Source organism: Lontra canadensis, unplaced genomic scaffold (assembly GCF_010015895.1).
Source record: "Lontra canadensis isolate GAN:19392208 unplaced genomic scaffold, GSC_riverotter_1.0 scaffold65, whole genome shotgun sequence".
In the NCBI taxonomy this organism is placed as follows: Eukaryota; Metazoa; Chordata; class Mammalia; order Carnivora; family Mustelidae; genus Lontra; species Lontra canadensis.
Window position 1 is genome coordinate 11,930,278 of NW_022631059.1, and position 19,548 is coordinate 11,949,825.

At 49.4% G+C, this 19,548-nt stretch overlaps 1 protein-coding gene across 1 annotated transcript in view; it reads left to right on the forward strand.

The window, feature by feature from the left end:
* Positions 1-16,133: 16,133 nt before the first annotated feature.
* PREX1 (phosphatidylinositol-3,4,5-trisphosphate dependent Rac exchange factor 1) overlaps positions 16,134-19,548 on the forward strand; it is a 173,828-nt gene continuing 170,413 nt past the window's right edge. Inside the window, exon 1 of the mRNA XM_032879024.1 lies at positions 16,134-16,463. Coding sequence (XP_032734915.1) covers positions 16,251-16,463 — 213 coding nt within the window. The 5' untranslated portion in view covers positions 16,134-16,250. The remainder of the gene's footprint in view (positions 16,464-19,548) is intronic.

Sequence of the window (19,548 nt, forward strand, 5' to 3'; positions counted from 1 at the left end):
TATCTATTTCCACCATTCCCTGACCCTGGGACATGTTTTTAAGGGGCCTGTGGGACCGCTTGGAAAAATACCCACTCTGCACCCCACATGGGTCTGAAGTCAACTGAGGAGGGAGGCCATAGCAGCACTGTTTCTGGAATTTTCTTTCTTTCTTTTTTTATTTTTTAATTTATTATTTTTTTAAGATTTTATTTATTTTTCTGACAGAGAGAACGAGAGAGCACTAGCAGGGGGGACAATGGAGAGAGAGAGGAAGAAGCAGACTCCCCGCCCAAGCAGGGAGCCAGATGCGGGGCTTGATCCCAGGACCATGGGATCATGATCTGAGCGGAAGGCAGATGCCTAACCCACTGAGCCACCCAGGAGCCCCTTTTCTTTCTTTTTTAAAATATTTTATCTATTTGACAGAGAGAGACGGAGCTAGAGAGGTTTCACGAGCAGGGGGAGTGGGAGAGGAAGAAGTAGGCTTCCCACAAAGCTGGGAGCCCAATGTGGGGCTTGATCCCAGGACCCTGGGATCATGACCTGAGCTGAAGGCCGGCTGCTTAATGACTGAGCCACCCAAGCACCCAAGCACCCCTGTTTCTGGAAGTTTCACCATTCATGCGATAGATTCATCAGGATAATTTTTTCTTTTTCTTTTTTAAAGATTTTATTTATCCATTTGAGAGAGAGAGAGAGAGTGAGAGAAAGCATGAGAAGGGAGAAGGTCAGAGTGAGAAGCAGACTGCCTGGGGAGCTGGGAACCCAATGCGGGACTCGATCCCAGGACTCCGAGATCATGACCTGAGCCAAAGGCAGCTGCTTAACCAACTGAGCCACCCAGGCACCCAGGATAATTTTTTTCTACAGGTAAATCAAGACCTAACTACGTATGCTTTAAACAATGGCAGTCACAAGCTCGGTCAATTCAGTGACTCAACAGCAGCATCAGAGATCCAGATTCTTTCCATCTTTCTGTCCGCCTTGATAGCATGGTCTTTCCTCATGGTTCCTAAATGGCTGCCATGACTCCAGACATTGAGTCTTCATAATATCCATAGGTCAGAAGAACAAGAGATCACTTTCCTTTCTGGTGTCCTATTTTAAGATGGACAAACACTTGAAGCTTCTAGTGGACTTCCATGAATGAAACTTCACGTATGGGCCCCTGGGTGGGCCAAGTGGTTGGGCATTTGCCTTTGTCTCAGGTCATGATCTCTGGGTCCTGGGATCAAGCTCCTTGTTGGGCTTCTTGCTCAGCAAGGAGTCTGCTTCTCTCTCTCCTCTCTCTGCCCCTCCCCACCATTTGTTTTCTCTTTCTCAAATAAGTAAAATCTAAAAGAAAAGAAAAGAAAAGAAAAGAAAAGAAAAGAAAAGAAAAGAAAAGAAACTTCACATTTATTGGCTAAAAATGTGTCATATGCCTGTCCCCTATGATTGGCTAGGACTCTTTAGGATTTTCCCATTGGGGATAGAAGGGGCTCATTCTCTTGAGAAGCATATGGTAGCCAAATTTGGAAGTTTGGATAGAGATTGGGGAAAATGGTTGTTGAGTTTGCAACCAATGGTATCGTCAGTGGGTTTAGAAGACAAAGTCTGAGAAAGCCCCAGGAAGTGGCAGTGGGAGAGAATGAAGAGAATGGCTGGGTGGGGGCAGGGGGGGTTGGTGGGAAAGTCAGCAGGACACCCCCAGTACTTTCCAGCAAAACAGAAGGAGGGAGAAATTCATTGCACCAAGTGCTACTGAATAACGGAGTAAAATAAGGATGGAGAAATAGCTATTACTGTTGGACTTGGAGGTCCGAACTGGTGACCTTGAGGGAGCAGTTTCGGTGGCGTGATGGATGTCTCTGGAACCCATGGCTGCAACCTGACTTTTGCTTCCGAACTCTGTGCCTCACCTTTGCTTTCCTGGATTCTTAGAACAGCTTCCTCACTGATCCCTGGGACCAGGGAAGACCGGTGTCATGTTGCAGGAGTCTTTCCATGCCGATCAGAGCAAATTATAATTTTATCAGTCAGCAGTGGGGAACACTGGAAGTACTTGAGCAAGGGAATAACTTGACCATAGCTGCTGTTTATGGAGGCTAACATGAGAGAGTGGTACAGGCTGGAGGGGAGGCCGGTGAGACTGGCAGCCACAAAAGCCTCCGTGTCCTTTGCGTTTGCTGCCAGCATCTAGCGCTAGAGCATCAGTGGTAAAACCCCCCTCTCCACTTTCAGTCCACAGGGATTGGGAGGAACCCACCTTCCTCTCCTCTCTAGTGGAAGACACCTAACCCAGGCCTGCTTGTTCAGAGTCAGTGAATGGACATATGACCCAATCCTGGCTAATCGCACAGCTTTGCAAAAGAGGCTTTTGGGAAAACAAAAGAAAACAAAACACCAAGACAATCTCTTTCTTGGGGTACCTAGTGAAGCTAGTGGAGACTGTCACATGAGCCAATACTGTCCCTGGCTCACTTGAACTGGTCTGAGTTGGATTTCTGCCACTTGGATCTTAAGAATCCTTGAATAATAAAGTAACCTAGGGATTTGAGAGATGAGAGTTCTGGATATGCACAAAGGGAGATTCACGGTTGACTTTGGAGAATGGTGGGGCTTCTTGAGATTGGACACGTATGGGAAACCATTCATTCATTTATTCAACACTCAGGTTGAGTAACCTACCCAGTGCCAGGCTCTTTACTAGACGGTGGAGAATCAGCAGTGAGCAAAATAGATAAAAGCCCTTACCTATTTGGGCAGTGGCTCAGGAAACATGAGCTACGTTCATTCTGTTAGTATGATCAGCAGCGGCATCCCCATTTATAGATGCAGAAACTGAGGTCCCAGGAGGTGAACTCACACAGCCAGTGAGGGGCCAAGTGGAGCTCTGACTTCATCTCTTTATAGTTTCCAAATGGGCTCCGTCCACCCCACTAGGCAGGAGAGAGAGAACACACCCACGTGGAAATGACATCACGCTCCAGAAAGAACGCCACAAATTGGCTGATAGGAGTAGAATAGGAATTTTCTACAGAGAGGCTGCAGGAATCCACTGCAGGGTAGAAATGTGATCAGAAAAGGGTGAGATTTGATTTGCAAATCATAGTGGTTTTAGAGCTGGAAGATGGTCTTTGAGAACAGATGAATCAAGCAGGCTTCTTGAAAGGAGAGGGGCTTGTGGCAGGGTCTGAAGAGAAAGGTATCGGTAGGAGAATGCGTGCGTGGTCTCTGGTCCCCTAGCTGCCCCATATGCCACAGCCTCAATTGGATGCTGAATCTATTATTTTTTTCTCTCCTTTTTTTGCTGGAGGCTGATGAGACTGGAGAACGGAGTCCTGGTTAGTGACGACAGGTTTTGTTGCTGCTGCTGAAATCATTAGCCCCCTGCCAACAGCACCCAGACCCTGCAGGTCTGCAGGCTGAAGATATACACACAATGATGCATTAAAAAAATTCTCCAACAGGAGCTGTGACTCATACACATTTCTGCTAGAAGAATAAAAATACTAGGAGTGAAAGATAGATTAGTCACTGGAACACAGTTTGCTTTTGAGAACTGAGTCCCCCACAGTTGCCCTGTTCCTCATTAGCTTCTGAAATTTGGAAACCAAACCCGAAACTGATGCCTACCAGGGATGTGGGATGAAGCCTGGTTAGGTGGGTGTGGGCTTGGGAGGCAGAGGGTAGGCTCGATAGAGCTGGACTGGATCCCCCGGTTGCACAGGCTGTGCACAGCTGGCTTCTGTTCTGACTGGTCTTTGCCTGAGTTGTTCAGTGGGACCACCTCTAAATTAAAGCTGTATGTTCATTCATTCACCAACTCATTTACTCATTCAGTCGGTCTACTGCAGGCGAGGTAAAGTGTGAGGCTCTTTGTGGGACCCCAAAATAGATTGAGAAAAGGAGCTTACCAAAGATCTAACACCAGAAAACATGGCAACAACATCTACATGAAGACTTAGAGAAAGGAGAGATCTCTTTCTGTCTAGCTCAGAGATGGGCAAACTGTGGCCCTCAGGCTATTTGTTTTTATGAATAAAGTTTTATTGGCAACCAGCCACGCCTATTCACTTATTTATCTGTGTCAGGGCTACAAGACTGTAATTGAATAGTTGCAACAGAGACTGTATAAGTCCTAAAGACTGAAATATATACTATCTGGCTCTTTACAGAAGTTTGCCAACTCCTGGTCTAGCATAAATCAGGGATTTGCAGTAGTAAACAACAGAACCCATTTTAGTAATTTTATTACTGCCTATAGAGGGCTCACAGAATCTCAAGGGTGTCGTGGAAGCCAGTCTTAGAGGTCAATTTTTCATGAACAATGCCCAAACCATTCTGTGGGATGTCTCCTGCGATGACCTCAATGAGCACAGACATTCCAACTGCCAATGCCAACTCTGGGTAGCTGAATACCAAAGCTTCTGCTGTCACCTCCCCCCAAAGCTGGATGCCTCTGCCATTGCTTCGGTCAGGTAAGCAAAATACATACAAACCCTATAGCCCAGCAATTCCGTTTCTGATAGACAACCTAAAAAACCTTGCTCACAGATGCAAATGAAAATATGTATGAGGTTGTACATCATAGCATTGTTTCATGGAGCTAGGGTAATAGTGCCTAGCACGAGGAAATGGATAAGTAAACTATGGTTTTCTTGGTTAGGGTTAATGTTAGCCATTATAATAAACAGACCCTAAAATATGTAAAGTCTCAGACCCAATGGAAATTTTGTTTTTTGTTCACAGGACAGTCCAAAGTGAACGTTACCGGTCAGGGGTCTGGCTCCCCTCCATGCCGGCACTCAGACCCAGGCTGAGGGTGGCTCTGCCACCTTCAACCCATGGCTTCCAAGGTCACCTTGGAGTTGTCATCCCAATCAGCTCACAAGGGAAATAAACAAGGAGGAGCGGACATGGAGAGATTCGTGGCCAGGATGGGGTAAATGTACACTCACCCGCTGGCATCTATGGCCTGAAGCTCTGCTCTGTGGCTCCTGCAGGGGGACCTGGGAAATGTAGTCCTTCAGTGAGTCCTGTTAGAAGAGGAAACTGCGTTTGGGGAACAGCCAAGCAGTCTCTAGCACGGTGGTGCGTACACAGTGGACTACTAAGCGGCAGTGGGAATTAGTGAGTTACATTTACAAACGGCAACAAGGAGCCACCTCGAAAACACGTGCAGTGAAAAAGGTAAGATAGCATCAGAAGCATAGCTCTATACCATTTATGTAGAAATTTAAAAATAATCATAAATGACACTTTTTCTTGATCTCTTTATATCTTTTTCACTATGTCTATTTGGATACACATATATCCAAACAAACATATGTATGGCAGATGGATAGAAGGAACATACTTCAAATATACCCGTGTGGGTGTCCGTGGGGGAGAGGGAAATAGGAGATGCCGAGAGGGGTGGTGAAGGAGAAACGAAGGGAAAATAAAACAAAACAGAGGCCACACTCACGCGCTGCTGATGGTGCGCCATGGCCTGAGGACCATGATCAACTAATTTTTGCATCTGAGGTCCAAATGAAAAGAAGAGGTGGAGGAGGGACGCCTGGGTGGCTCGGTGGGTTACGCTTCTGCCTTTGGCTCAGGTCATGATCCCAAGGTCCTGGAATCGAGCCCCACGTCGGGCTCTCAGCTCAGCGGGGAGCCCTGCTTCCTCCTCTCTCTGCCTGCCTCTCTGCCTCCTTGTGATTTTTGTCTGTCAAATAAAAAAATAAAATCTTAAAAAAAAAAAAAGAAGAGGTGGGGGAAAGCAACACATTAAATAGAATAAAAGTAGGGGCGCCTGGGTGGCTCAGTGGGTTAAGCCTCTGCCTTCGGCTCAGGTCATGATCTCAGGGTCCTGGGATCGATCCCTGCATCAGGCTCTCTGCTCAGCAGGGAGGCTGCTTCCCTTCTCTCTCTGCCTGTCTCTCTGCCTACTTGTGATCTCTCGCTCTGTCAAATAAATAAATAAAATCTTAAAAAAAAAAAAAGAGTAAAAGTAGGGGTGCCTGGGTGGCTCTGTCATTAAGCGTCTGCCTTCGGCTCAGGTCATGATCCTGATCCTGGGGTCCTGGGATCGAGCCCCGCATCGGGATCCCTGCTCAGCCGGGAGCCTGCTTCTCCTTCTCCATCTGCCTCTCCCCAACTCATGCTGTCTCTCACTCTCTATCTCTCTCAAATCAATCAATCAATCAATCAGTCTTTTAAAAAAATAAAGAATAAAAGTATATGCAACCACTGTAGAAAATTTGGGAAATAAAAGTGTAGAGAAAAAAATACCCACAATTCCACTGCCCTGGTGTATCTACTCTTGTCATTTTTATATATTTCCTTCCTGTCTTTTTTGTATGAGTCTGTAATAAACATTGACAATACTGACATCACAGTTTGCATGTAATTTATATTCTGCTTTTTTCCTCCCTGTTTATCCATGTGCAGTGAACATTTTCCAAATCCACTGAAAATTCTTTGATAGCAGATTTTTTTTTTTAAGTAGGCTCCACACCCAGGTTGAACCCAATGAGGCTCAAATTCATGACCCTGAGATCAAGACCTGAAATGAGATCAAGAGTTGGACGCTCAACCGACTGAGCCTCCGGGCTCCTCTGATAGCGGATTTTTAAATAGTTAATAATTTTTGAATTGCAAAGACATCATAATATCATTAGTGAGAATTTTGGTCCATTCCAATATGGCACTGAGTGTCACAGCAGTAAACATCTCTGTGCATCAGAATTTGTCTGCGTGTATGATTGTTTCGTCCTTTAGGTTTCCCTGAAGGAGAATAACTTGGTCAAAGTGTATGGATGTCGGTGTGTCTATTTATTTTGAAGGATTTCGATATATTTTTAAGTTGGGACATAGAGAAAAAGACATAAGACTTAAATATGAATCAGAATACATTATTATAAGTGAACCTCTGTAAAATCACCACCAGGGGTGGGAAATCGAATGCTGCCAGCTCCCTGAAGCCCCTGTGGGGCTCATCCAAATCCCAGGACCCCTCCTGCCCAACCCCAGGAGGAAACCACTGCCCTGACTTGCATGGTGAATGCTGTGTTATTTTCCTTATAGCTTTCCCACCCAAGTGTGCGCCCCGGAATGCTGGTTTAACGTTGTGTGCTTTGGAGCCCTGTATCAATACACTCCTACCTCACGTGCTCTTTTCTATTCGGCTTCTTTGGTTCAATGTTATGTTTCAGCAATTCATTCATTTTGCTGTGTGGAGCTATATGTAGTTCTTTCTCTATCGCAACCTCTCTTTTATTTTCTCTGAATTGGCGTTTATATATTTTTTCTTTTTTTTTGCTTCGGTTTCACATTTCTGAGCATCTCGCGTTGGGCGGTAGGGGAAGAAATTCCTTTCATTTGTGCAGGACTCTTCATGTTTGCAAGAATTCTGGGGTCGGTAGGGTCTCCCTGTGTGCTCACATTCCCTTGGAGAGCTGGCGGAGGCAGGCTTCTTAGTGTCCCCACTTAAAAGATGGGGAAATGGAGGCTCGGGGCCATGAAGGAAATGACGGAACCGAGACTGAGAGCCAGGTCATGGGAGACTCCATCACTGTGTTCAGTCTTCTTAAGGAAGGCAGGGCAACTCCGGAAATTGGAATTGGACTCTCTCCAGTTCTGCTCTGATGTCCACTCACTGGCTGCCCCAGCTCTGATGTCTCTGTGGCCTGGGTCTCGGTCCTTGTCTCTTCTCCTGCCATGTGCCCTCCTTGGGTGATCTCGCCTAATCTCATGGCTTTAATTATTATTATATCCTGACAATGCCTACATTTTTATCTCTAGGCTGGCCTCCCCCTGGCCCCTGGGCTTCTGAATTTGACTGTCCACTCTACACTTGGCTATTGACTTTGACATCTAACACAGCCAAAGCCAGCTTCTATACCTTCTCCCCCAAACCTGCCCCTCCCACAGTCTTCCCCATCTTAGTCAATTCCAACCCCATCCAAGGCCCAAAAACCTTGGAGTTGTGTTTAACTCTCTCTGTCACCCCTAGCACTTGAACAAATCCTGCAGGCTCTAGCTTTAGGATCTGTCCAGAATAGACCATTTCTCCTCCCCTCACTTGGTATCAGCCCGGTGCAAGCCATCAACATCTCTTGCCTGGACTGCTCTTTACAGGTCTCACTGCTTCTGATCTCACCCCTTTGCCATCTCCTCTCACAGAGCAATCCTGTTAGAACCCTTCAGATCCTGTGTCTCCTCTGCTCAGAACCTGCCATGGCTCCCACTCATCCAGAGAAAAAGCTGACATCTGCACCGCTTTACCTACACAGCTCGTCCGATCGCTTCCCAGTCCATCCTCAGCATGTCTCCTACAGGTAACTCACCTTCCCCTTGCTTTCTCCGCTCCTGACTCTTCTGGTCTCCAAGCCCTGGCACCTGCTGCTTCCTCAGCCTGGAGCATGTGCAGGGACTGCTCCCTCACCTCCTTCACTCCTTTGCTAAAATGTCACCTCCTTTCTCTCATCCTCTGCAACTGTGCTGGCCCTGCACTCCCTGCTGTGTCCCCGCTCTGTGTTTACCCTGTAGACCTTACCGCCCCCTGGCAGACTTCGTGGTTGACTTCTTGGAGTCTTTATTCCCCACCTCTTCTGCCACTCTCCTGACAGCTCCCAGAGGGCAAGCACCCTTCCTTGCTTGTTTCGTTCATGGTTCTTAGTGCCTGGAACAGTGCCAGGTGCCACAGTGAGCTTTAGGATCTGGAGTCCCTCAACCTGGAGTCCAAAGAGAGTCCTGGAGGCGTTCATTCATGCACTCGGTTCATATCTAGTACCATTCTGTGGTGGCAGAAACTGGATTCTCACTGTCCACTGGCAACACCTGAGAAGTGGCTTAGTGGGGATGGATTTCAAGTCAGATACGCCTGAGTGGCCACACTCTGGCCCGTCAGGTGGGAGTGGAAGTGATGGGTGAAACTGCCTGTTCAGGGTCTTACAAGGACCAGGCATTCAGGCATTCCCTTCACTGTCTCTCTTTCTCCTTCCGCTGGTCAAGATGTGGCGCCATCTTGGAACCCTCAGTGAACACATCAGGGATGGTGCCGCCATGAGTCAGAAAGAGCCTGGGCCCCAACACCATGAGGGCTTCATTCTGGCTTTGGGTTCTTCATGCCTGGACTATCACACGAGAGAGAAATAAGCTCTACTTAGACAAATGTATTACTATTAGGGTCTTGTCACAGAGGATCTCTCTATCTGACCTAATACAGTCATCTTGATTGGGTTCCTTATTAAGCCTCGGGTTTCTCATCTGTAAAAAAGAGACGATAATATAATAATAATTACCATGAAGGGCAGTTGTGAGAATTTGCTGCCAAACCTTGCCAATGCCTGGTGCGTGGTGAGAAATGATAATGATTGGCATTAGAACTCCCCTCCTTTCAGCAAGGCTCCAGGAATGGAATTTGCCTAGGAAATTTGGAGGTAGGCTGCAGCAAATATGGCATTTGGAGAGGGTGTGGCTGTTTGTGTCTCTGCTGGCTAAAGCGGAAACCGTCAGCTTTCCATAAAAGTTGCCACTGGGATTGCCAGGTGTCTGGATTTGGACGGGGCAGCCCTATTTTTGAGCTTTCAGGCCAGGAAACAAACTGAAAAAGGAAAAAAAAAAACCCCAGACATATAAATGTGTGTCCAGTATGTCTGTTGAAACCATCTGGCAACCTGGCTGCAGGATTTCAAGATACACCATCCAGGTCAATCTCTGGTCTTGACTAAGTTGTAGAATTTACCTTTTATGCACCGATCTTTTTTTTTTTTTTTTTTTAAGATTTTATTTATCCATTTGACAGACAGAGATCACAATAGGCAGAGAGGCAGGCAGAGAGAAAGGGGGAAGCAAGCTCCCTGCTGAGCAGAGGGCCCAATGCGGGGCTCGATCCCAGAACCCTGAGCCGAAGGCAGAGGCTTTAACCCACTGAGCCACCCAGGCGCCCCTGTTTTATTATTTTTAAAGTAGGCTCCATGCCTAGCATGTGGACCTTGAACCCATGACCCTGAGATTAAGACCTGAAGTCGAGAGTTGGAAGCTTAACTCACTGAGCCACCCAGGGACCCTAAAGATTTTATTTTTAAGTAATTTCTATCCCCAATGAGGGGCTCGAACTCACAACCCAGAGATCAAGAGTCACATGCTCTGCCGGAGCCAGCCAGGCGTCCCCTGAACCTTTTTTTTCTTTAACTTTTGCCCCCGTTCCAGCCTTCATGTTACAATCCTTAGGTCTTTGCTTCATTGGGAAAACGAGGTGGTGGAGAGCAGCACTTAGTGGGGGATTCTGCATTTTAAGAGAGAACTGGAAAGAGCACAGCGCTTATTTCAAAGGATAGGATGATCTTAATCATCCAAAACAGGATGTTATTAATAATTATTTTGGGACAACAGGCACAAACTGGGATTGTCCCATGCAAAGTGGGTGTTTAGTCTACCTTCCTTCCTTTCCTTTTATTTATTTATTTTTAAAGATTCATTTATTTTAGAGGGAGAGAGCAAGCATGTAGAGGTGGAAGCAGGGGCAGAGGGAGAGAAACCTGAGTAAACTCCATGCAGAGCACAGAGCTGGACAGGGGGCTTGATCCCATGACCATGAGATCATGGACCTGAGCTGAAATTAAGAGTCAGACCCTCAACCAGCTGAGCCACCCAGGTGTCCCTGGCCTTCCTTTCAGTAGAGGAATCGGTTCATCTATGTGGGGAGAAGTCTAGGGAAAGGGAGGCATATCAGCTGGGATGCCTTTGGCTGCAAATAAGGAAGCATGACTCACCTGGCTTAAACAATAAGGACATTTTATTGTCTTTTAATACAAGAAGTCCAGAGGCAGAGCAGTTGCATAGTTGGTTAATTCTGGGGCTTGATGACATCAAAGATCAAGATTCTTTACCTCTGTCATTTTGTCATCTTCAGCTGGTTAACGATGACCGTCTTCATGGTATCAAGATGGCTGCGGCACTTCCAAACATCACAGCTTCCCCCAGTTCTAGTAACTAACACGGAATTGAGTGTCAGGCGGCATTCTAAGCACTTTGGATCTATTAAGTATTTTAATCCACACAACTCTGTGAGGTAGGACCTCTTATTGATCCCATTTTATAGATAGACACATCAAAGCCTAGAGAGACAAAGTCACTTGCACAAACCTACACAATTAGGAAGCTGATGGGGCTGGGATTTGAACCCAGGCAGCTGGTCCCTAGGGCTACAACAATGTCCGAAGCCTGGAAAAATGAATGCATGTATATCAGTGGCGGAGCTGGGATTCAAACCAAGGGTCCTAAGCATTTCCTTCTTTGTTTCCTCCAGGCTCCTTCTAGTGCTTCCTGGCAGGAATCTGATTTGGCAAAGGTCTGGAGCCCTGACTTAATATGATATCCATTATGTTTGAATCAGATCTTGAGCCAGGATCCTCTGGAGATAGCTGCTTCTAACAGCAAAGCTTCCTTTGGGGAAGTTTTAACTTGGACAGTCAGGGGTGGCTCACATAGGACTATAAGGAAGGGAATATTTTGGTTTGAAGAAATGAATCCTGGCCTGTGTGTACCACATTGAGTTCAGTTGTCCAGCTATTCTGGCCAATGCCAAGGGTGGAGATGCCTCTCTTCTTCTCAGAAAGCTGCTCTTGGTGCTCAGAATGAGGAAAAGACTTTCTGGGCAGCTGGCCTGACTTACTGAAAACTCATCTGCATTTGGGAAATGATTGCAATCCTGGGCAGTCCTTAACTCATTTCTCATTGGTTAGTTCAACTTGGGATGGACAAAAACCACCCCTTGTTTCTCTTTGGTTTATCTTCATTATTTTTTCTTTTGAGCAGAGCTTGGGAAGGCAGCCTTCAAATCCTGAGCCTGCAGAATCTGAGAGGCTCGTCAGGGAATAAGGAACTGTCTGATGTTTCCAAACAGCACTAACTTCCCTGCACCTGTGAAATGCACAGAGCCGAAATGAAATGGTATTTCCCACTATTTGCAAAGTACATGGCAATAGAAACTCTATAATTGTCCCTGTAGACGAGAATTTCTCTATCATTGTCATTGCTCCCCCGCTCAACTGATTTTTTTTTTCTCTCCTTCTCGCTCTGTTCTTTTGGTGAATGTTTCCCAGCTATAGCCTATTTAAGGCCCTACCCAGGAGACATACTGGTTCTAAGGGCTCCCCACTGGAGATCCTGGAGTGCGTGGGTGGAGGTGATGGGGAAGAAGGTACGAGAGGTCGGGGCCCAAACAGGGCTAGGGAAAGACGTCTCCCCCGGGTTGTGGTTGCTTAGTCATATTTGGTTCAGTGAGTCGCTCTGAGCCAGGATTAGCTGGGAGGCAGCCAGGCCCTGGACCAAGGGAGTCCCCATTGATCACCCTAGTGTGGAGCTTCCTAACTGACTCAGAAGACCTGGGGTAGGCAGAGACCAGAGCAGAGGCCCGCAGGTGCCACCACGCAACTCTGGAGAAGCTGAAAAGATCTCATTTGTTTATTATTATTATTTTTTTAAAGATTTTATTTATTTATTTGACAGAGAGAGAGAAAGGGAACACAAGCAGGGAGAATAGCAGGGGGAGAGGGAGACCTAGGCTTCCCGCCGAGCAGGGAGCCCCATGTGGGGCTTGATCCCAGGATCCTGGGACCACGACCTGAGCAGAGGCAGATGCTTAATGCCTGAGCCACCCAGGCGCCCCTATTGATTGGTTATTAATTTGATTATTTTCTGTCTCCCCCTGCTCTGCACTGGAAACACCAAGAGGGCGGGCACCCTAAATGCTATTACTGCTCCATCCCAGCCTGGGGCATGTAGGCTTTCCATAAACACTCGATGAATGAATGACAAAACTTGTTGTCTTTCTATGTTTCGTTCGTCACTGTCTGTCCCTCCCTGCTGGAGTGATGCCAGCTCTGCCAGGCCTGAAAGTCATCGGTCATGTCCACTTCTTTACTCTTAGCGCCTCGCTCAAGGCGCAGCACAGGGTAGGTGCTTGCGGCAGACACTTCTTTCTTGACAAGAGAACCCCAAGTTGAGCAGGCAGCCATGTCCCAGGAGATGGAGCAGAGCTGCTGTAAATGGACAGTGACAACCCTTCTCTTGGTCAGGGACTAAGTGAGGGTGGTCATATGACCTGTGAAAGGGCAAGAGAAAGCCTGCCTTGGGCTTGGGTTGGCTGGGGATGTTGCCATTGTAACATCCATCTGGAGACTCTGAGGCCCCAAAGCTGGGGAGGGGAGTCACCATAATGAGGAGAGCAGGGTCGAAGGTCCTGGGTCCTTGATGACTTTGCGAGTCTCCGACCAGCCACATGAACCCATTTCCTCTGGGCCTCTTGTTAAATAAATGAGGTCCTTACATTTGGACCCACCAGTAGCCCATTTTTCTTCTCCTTATAGCCAAATGCATCTGAATGGACTCAGCAAACAATCCAAATGAAAGACTTCACTTGTTGAATGCTTACTATCTGCTCCAAGCCCTTTCCACATCTTAACTCAGGAATCTTGGCGACAACCTTATTATTATTATTTTTAAAGATTTTATTTATTTATTTGACAGAAACACAGCAAGAGAGAAACACAAGCATGGGGAGTGGGAGAGGGAGAGGTAGGCTTCCCCAGGATCATGACCTGAGTGGAAGGCAGATCCTTAACAACTGAGCCACCCAGGTGCCCCACAACAAACTTATGACGTAGGTACAGCTATTGTCCACAGTTCACAGAGGAGGAAAAGGAGGTGCAGAGAACTTAAGTAATTTATTAAAAGTTGTATTGTCTTTCAGTGGGGTGGAAACATCCCAGAGGAATTGGACAGAATGTAGAAGAGATGGAGATGGGCCAGGGGTGGGCTCCATCCACAAGTGAGGAAATGTTTGGAATCCTTTTGGCAGTGTGGACCAACTCTTGGACGAGGCATGGGATCTGTGTGTGCGCGCATGAGATGGATGTCTGAAGCTGACGCTAAGTTTCTGTAGTCACAGCTGGGAAGGGGACTAACATTTGTTGAGCACCTACTATGTGCCAGCTTTCTGTGTCAGCAACTTTCTACCAGTGGTTCTCAACTGGGGGCAATTCTGTCTCTCAGGGGACATTTGGCACTGTCTGGTGACATTTTTGGTCCTCACAGCTGGAGCAGGGAGAGTGTTGCTGGCATCTGGTGGGTGCAGCTTACCGACGAAATGGCTACCGGGCACAGGATGGCACTCCAGAATGAAGACTTATGTGGCTCTAAATGTCAGTAGCCCTTAGGTTGAGAGACCCTGCGTTACATACACATTCCCCCAAGACTCCCATTTTAAAGATTAGGCAACTGAGGTTCAGAAATGTGAAGTGTCTTAGCCAAGGTCACTGAGCCAGATAGAGTTGGAGCTGCGGTGGAAATGCAAACCAGCTTCATTCCATAGCCATAATGTTCCCACTGTTTTCTCCTTGTGGTAGACAGGATTTATTTAAAGATGAGACATCTGAGGCTCAGAAAGGGGCTGTGACTAGTCTAAAGTCACACAGCAGAGTTACTCAGACACCGCCACGTCTTTCAGACATAATCAACTCCCTACCCACACCTGGCAGATTCACCTACCTCACACCCTTTACCACCTGCCCAGAAGAACATCCCTCACTCGAGGCCCAGATCAAACACCAGCTTGTTCACAATCCCAAAGACACATTTCCTAGAGGGCAGAAGCCATCCCACTCTCTCCCAGCATCCTGAGGAACCTGCAGTATTTATCCAGGGCGAAAGGAGAACAGTCTTGGGTGTTTGGAACAGAAGATAAATAAGTAGTCATGTTCTTGCCTAAAGGATGATTACAGTCTACAGGGGGGATATTATATGAGTCGTTTAATCAAGTGCAGACAGTACAATCCCTGGGAGGTGAACAGGGTAAGATTAAAGATTTTGTGGACAGTTTGGAGAATGGGGCCACGCAAGGGGGCATTCACACATGAATAACAATAATAATAAAGGACATAGAGAACTTTCTAGGTACTTGGCACTGTTCCAAGTATGTCCTGGGGACTAACACAACCCTGTGGAGGATCCTATGATCTAGGTAGCAATATCATTCCCATTGTACTGTTGAGAACACTAAGGCTCTTGAGGCAATGGAAACCAGCTCAAGGTCACCCACTAGCACGTGAAGGAGATGGGATTCAAACCTGAGCAGCTTACTCTAGGCCCCAGAGCTCGGTCACCTCTCCCTACCTTCCTGTGAGGCAGGTAAGGACATTTGTTAAGCGGTTCCGCTGATGATCAAGGTCACGCAGAGCAGCCTGGAGTAGCAGCGGGGTTTCCCAAGGCCTTCTCCCGGGTGGTGGGTGGACGGAGGTGGGGGGAGGCGCGGGCAGAGCAGCTGCTACCTGATTAGTAACTCGAGAGCAGATAATGATTTCTTCTGGGAAAGGTGGAAGGCGCAGGGTCGTCTCCTGGGGGCAAGCAAGTTCAGAAAAGAAAGGGACAGAAACGGAAGGAAGGAAAGGGCACGAGAAAGGGAGGGACAGAGAGAGCTGAGCGTCTTCCTTCTCAAGGTCGTGGCAGCGCCCGAGGGCACCCAAAGGGTTCAGTGTCCCCAGAGGCTGGCTGGCCCGGGGTGGGGCCGCCCCCTTTTCTTCGCGGGCCGGCGGGGTTGCGCGGGCCGGGGCGGGCCGGCTCCCGAGCCGCTCCGCCGCGAGCCTTTCCAGCCCGGTGTTCGCTCGGCCCGAGAAGCGGCCGCGGCGGCCCAACCTGCGTGCGTGTGCCTGCGCGCGGAGAGTGTCGCGTGTAGTGGGTGGGAGTGGCGTAGCCCGCGGCGGGGGAGGGGGCCACGCGTTCGGGCACGGAGTTGGCGCGCGGGCGGCGGCGCGTGCGCCGCCTCGGGATCCCCGGCCTCCGCCGGCTCCCCTCCTGGAGGGTTCCCGCCCGAGCGCCCCGGCCGCCTCGGCCCTGGCCGCTCCGAGCTTCCGACGTAGCCTCTGAGCTCCGCCGCGCGTCTCCAAGGGGCTCGGTGCGCGCTCGGAGCGCCTCTGCGGCCAGAGAGCGGTGTGGCACTTGGCAGACGCTCCCTTAGCGGCGGGGGCGGCGGCGGCGGCGGCGGAGCCCGCCGTCTGGGAGCCCCGAGGGCCGGCCCCCTCCCGCCCCTGGTCCAGCCTCCGCGCGCTGCCTCCGCCCCCGGCCCGGGCCGCCCGCCCCCAGTCCCGCCCGCCCGCCGCGCCAGGCGCCGGGCCCGCCGCTGAGCCCGGCCCGCCGGCGCGCCCCGTCCGGGATGGGGCGCCTGGACGCCTGAGTCGCCGTTCCGCGCGACCTTCGCGCGGGGGAAGCAGCCGGCGCCGCGCGGCCGCGTTAGAATGGAGGGACCCGGCGGCAGCGATCCCAGCGGCGACGGGGCTGGGGACGGTGCCCACCCGGACCCCCGGGTCCCCGGCGCCGCTGCGCCCAGCTCCGGCCCGTGCGCGGCCGCGCGGGAGTCGGAGCGCCAGCTGCGCCTCCGCCTCTGCGTCCTCAACGAGATCTTGGGCACCGAGAGGGACTACGTGGGCACCTTGCGCTTCTTGCAATCGGTGAGTGTCGCCCGGGGCGCGCGGGGACAGCCTCTGCCCCGGCTGCCCGCCCCGCTGTGGAGCGCAGGGGCCTCCAGCGCGGGGCGGTTCCCACAACCTGTGGCCGCGGTCCCTGGGGGGGCGCGAGAGTCGCCTCAGGGGCGCCCTGGCGGGCACACAGAGAGATGGGGATATCCGGGCTCCTCCAGAGCTGGGCTGTCGCCTCCTTTGCCGGCCATCCGTCCAAGCCCGGACTCGGGGTCTCCCATACTCCTGTTTCCACCCTGCACGCTGCCCTTTTGTCTTTTTCTTTTCCCCTCCCGCCTTTCAAATAGTTTTAAAATTAGTTACATCCGCGAGGCAGGGGCTCTGGGACCCAGGCGCCGGGAGCTTTCGCTCCTGCGTTCCCCCCACCGCCCCGGGGATTTCTTCGCCACCTAGTGCACCACCGACTATTCAACGGGACGTAGCCTAGACATCCTAGAGTCCAGCGCCCTCAACCCAGAGCCCGGAAGAGGGACGGAGATCCCACAAAACCACAAAGAGTAGGACCCCTTTCTCCAGTGCACACGCTTTTGCTGGAGTTTGGGGACAGCGGGTTTCGAACTCACGACTTGCCAGTCCAGGTCCCACCCCCATCTCTGAGTGGTAAAACCACAGCGTCGGACTCTAAAATAACAGTCGAGCGCTTACTATGTGGCAGGCGCTTACATATGTCATTAGAAGGTTTAGCCTTCCAAGTGGCCCATGAAGTAGGGACGAATATTGACCCCATTTTTTAGATGGGAAAGTTTAGCACCAGAGGGGTTGAGTAACTTGCCTGGAATCCCACAGCTGGTTCATTGGAGGTACCGGGTTTGGACCAGGGCCGGCCCATCCGGTGCTCCAAACTCCAATGCGGAGCTTATTTTTTTCTTTTTCTTTTCTTTTCTTTCTTTCTTTTTTTTTAAAATTCCCCCTGTAAGAGGGAGGAAGGGGCCACTTCCCTACTCTCCTAGGAAGTGAGAAAAGTGGCCAGGGGGCGGAGGGGGTGGGCCTGGGGCCAAGCCTCACTGGAAGTTAGGAGACTCTGAGGGCTTTAATCTCTGTGCCTCCTGCTGGGACCTCATTTACTCCCTTCTCGGCTCTAGGAAGTCTTTTAATCCTGGTTCAGGAAGAGCTGGGGGTGGTGGTTGTTCCTTAGAGATCTCAGAGCCAGGCTTTGCAGCTCCCAGTCTCTGGGGGCACAGAGGGAGCTTCTGGCATCCTCTGGGGTCCCCATTGGCTTGGAGGTCCAGCAGAGGCTGTGTGAGGTCCTAGTTCTAACTCAGGGAGGAGAGAGCCCTTCTCTCTGTGAAAAGAGGTGTGTGTGTGTGGTGGGGGGTTGGGGGGTTGGGGAGTTGTGCGGTGGCACTGAAAACCATTTGGCTAAAGGACCCTTCTAGAAAGGCCTGTGAGAATAAGGCAGAGTTGGCATTTCTTTCCCATCTCTCCCTCTCTCATCGTTTAAAAAAAAAAAAAAAGGAATCTGTTCAGTTTGAAGCTGGCAGTTTCTGATATAAAGAGGTAGACAGCTCTGATATCTCTGAGCAATGTCACATTCTCGGGAACTCGTTACTTCTCCTTCTGAGCCACTCCCTGCTCCTCAGTCTGGAAGCGAGAGAGGAAAGACAGACCAATTTTTATATTAGTGGGTAAGAAAATATACCTCTTCCTCCCGCGCCCTCGCCTGGATGGTGTGGTACGTTTCAGAACAGATGCAGATCGTGTTGGAGTTAACTGTGGTTTTAGATTGTCCACTTGTAGAGTCTGAGGTTGCTGGAATAATGGAAATTGATTGGAAGCGACCATTCTTACTATTAAAGAAACAGGAAGGAAAAAAAAAAAAAGATTTCCGTACTTCCATGTGATTGAGTTCATCAGTTTTTGTTAGGATTGACCTGTCAGTTCTGAGATGAGCTGGTTCTTGGACCAGTCCTGCTCCCTGCCCTGGCCTCAGTTTCCCCACCTGTAAACCTGGGGGAGGAGAATCCAGGCTGCTTTTCTGCCTTGCCCTTTTGGGTGACCCCAGGCTGGTGCCAGCAATGGACTGATTGTGTAACTTGACCAGCCCATACCTTGTCTGTGAGCCACAGGCGGCCTTTCTTGTTTTGCTCCATCAGAAATGGCCCCTAAACAACCCAAGACCTTTCAGTTTTGAAAACCCAGGGCTTAGCTTCAGGAACTGCTAATTACCAAGGTTTTCCACACAGTGAGGCTGGCAGCCTGCACGTTGTTCTCTTCTGTCTTCCCACTCTCTCCTCTGAGCCTTTATACTTACTTGGTAAGGGAAGAATGCTTGGTAATCCCTCCACGCTTCTAATTCCATGGGGCAGAGGTGGGTCTTGAAGGGCTGCCCTGCTCTTCCTGTGTCCCTAGTTTTAAGGTCCTGGTGTCAATAGAAATGACCTAGAAATGTGGGAGATGCAGAAAGGCCAGCTCTGGGTTCCTGTCCTCATGGAGGGGACAATCTAGTTGGTGGCAAAGTGGGTGTTTATAGAAATTGCACATATACAAGGCTGGGCTCTGGAGCTAGACTGCTTGGCTTTGAGTCCTTGGGCTGTATGACCTTAGGCAAGTGGCTTAACCTTTCTGAGCCTCACTTTCATCATCTGTAAAATAGGAGATGATAATAGATCTTATCTTTCAGGGTTTTTTAAGAGGATAAGTCAGTTGTATAAATATATATAAAGCATTTAGAACAGTGCCTGGCAGGTAATATGGCATAAAAATATGTGTTATCATCATTAATTATTCTTTTATATGATGATGAAATAATACCGATCATTAGGGTTATAGGATTCCAGCTTCCGGTGAGTAGGAGTAGTCAGGGAGGGCTGCCTGGAGGAAGTGAGGTGTGAGTCAGCGCTGGAAGGAGGACAGGGACTTTGAGTGAATTTCCTTTTGACTTATCTAAACTCCGGAACCAGTTTTTTTTTTTTTTTTCTCGTTTTGTTTTGATTTTTTTTTTTTTTTTTTGTTCCGGTTCTGGGGACTCTGTGGTTACTCCAGAATCTCCCCATCTTTCCCCACCGCCTTCAGGAACTGGTTTACACCCCTCCCCACCTCCAAGGGGGACTGATGACTT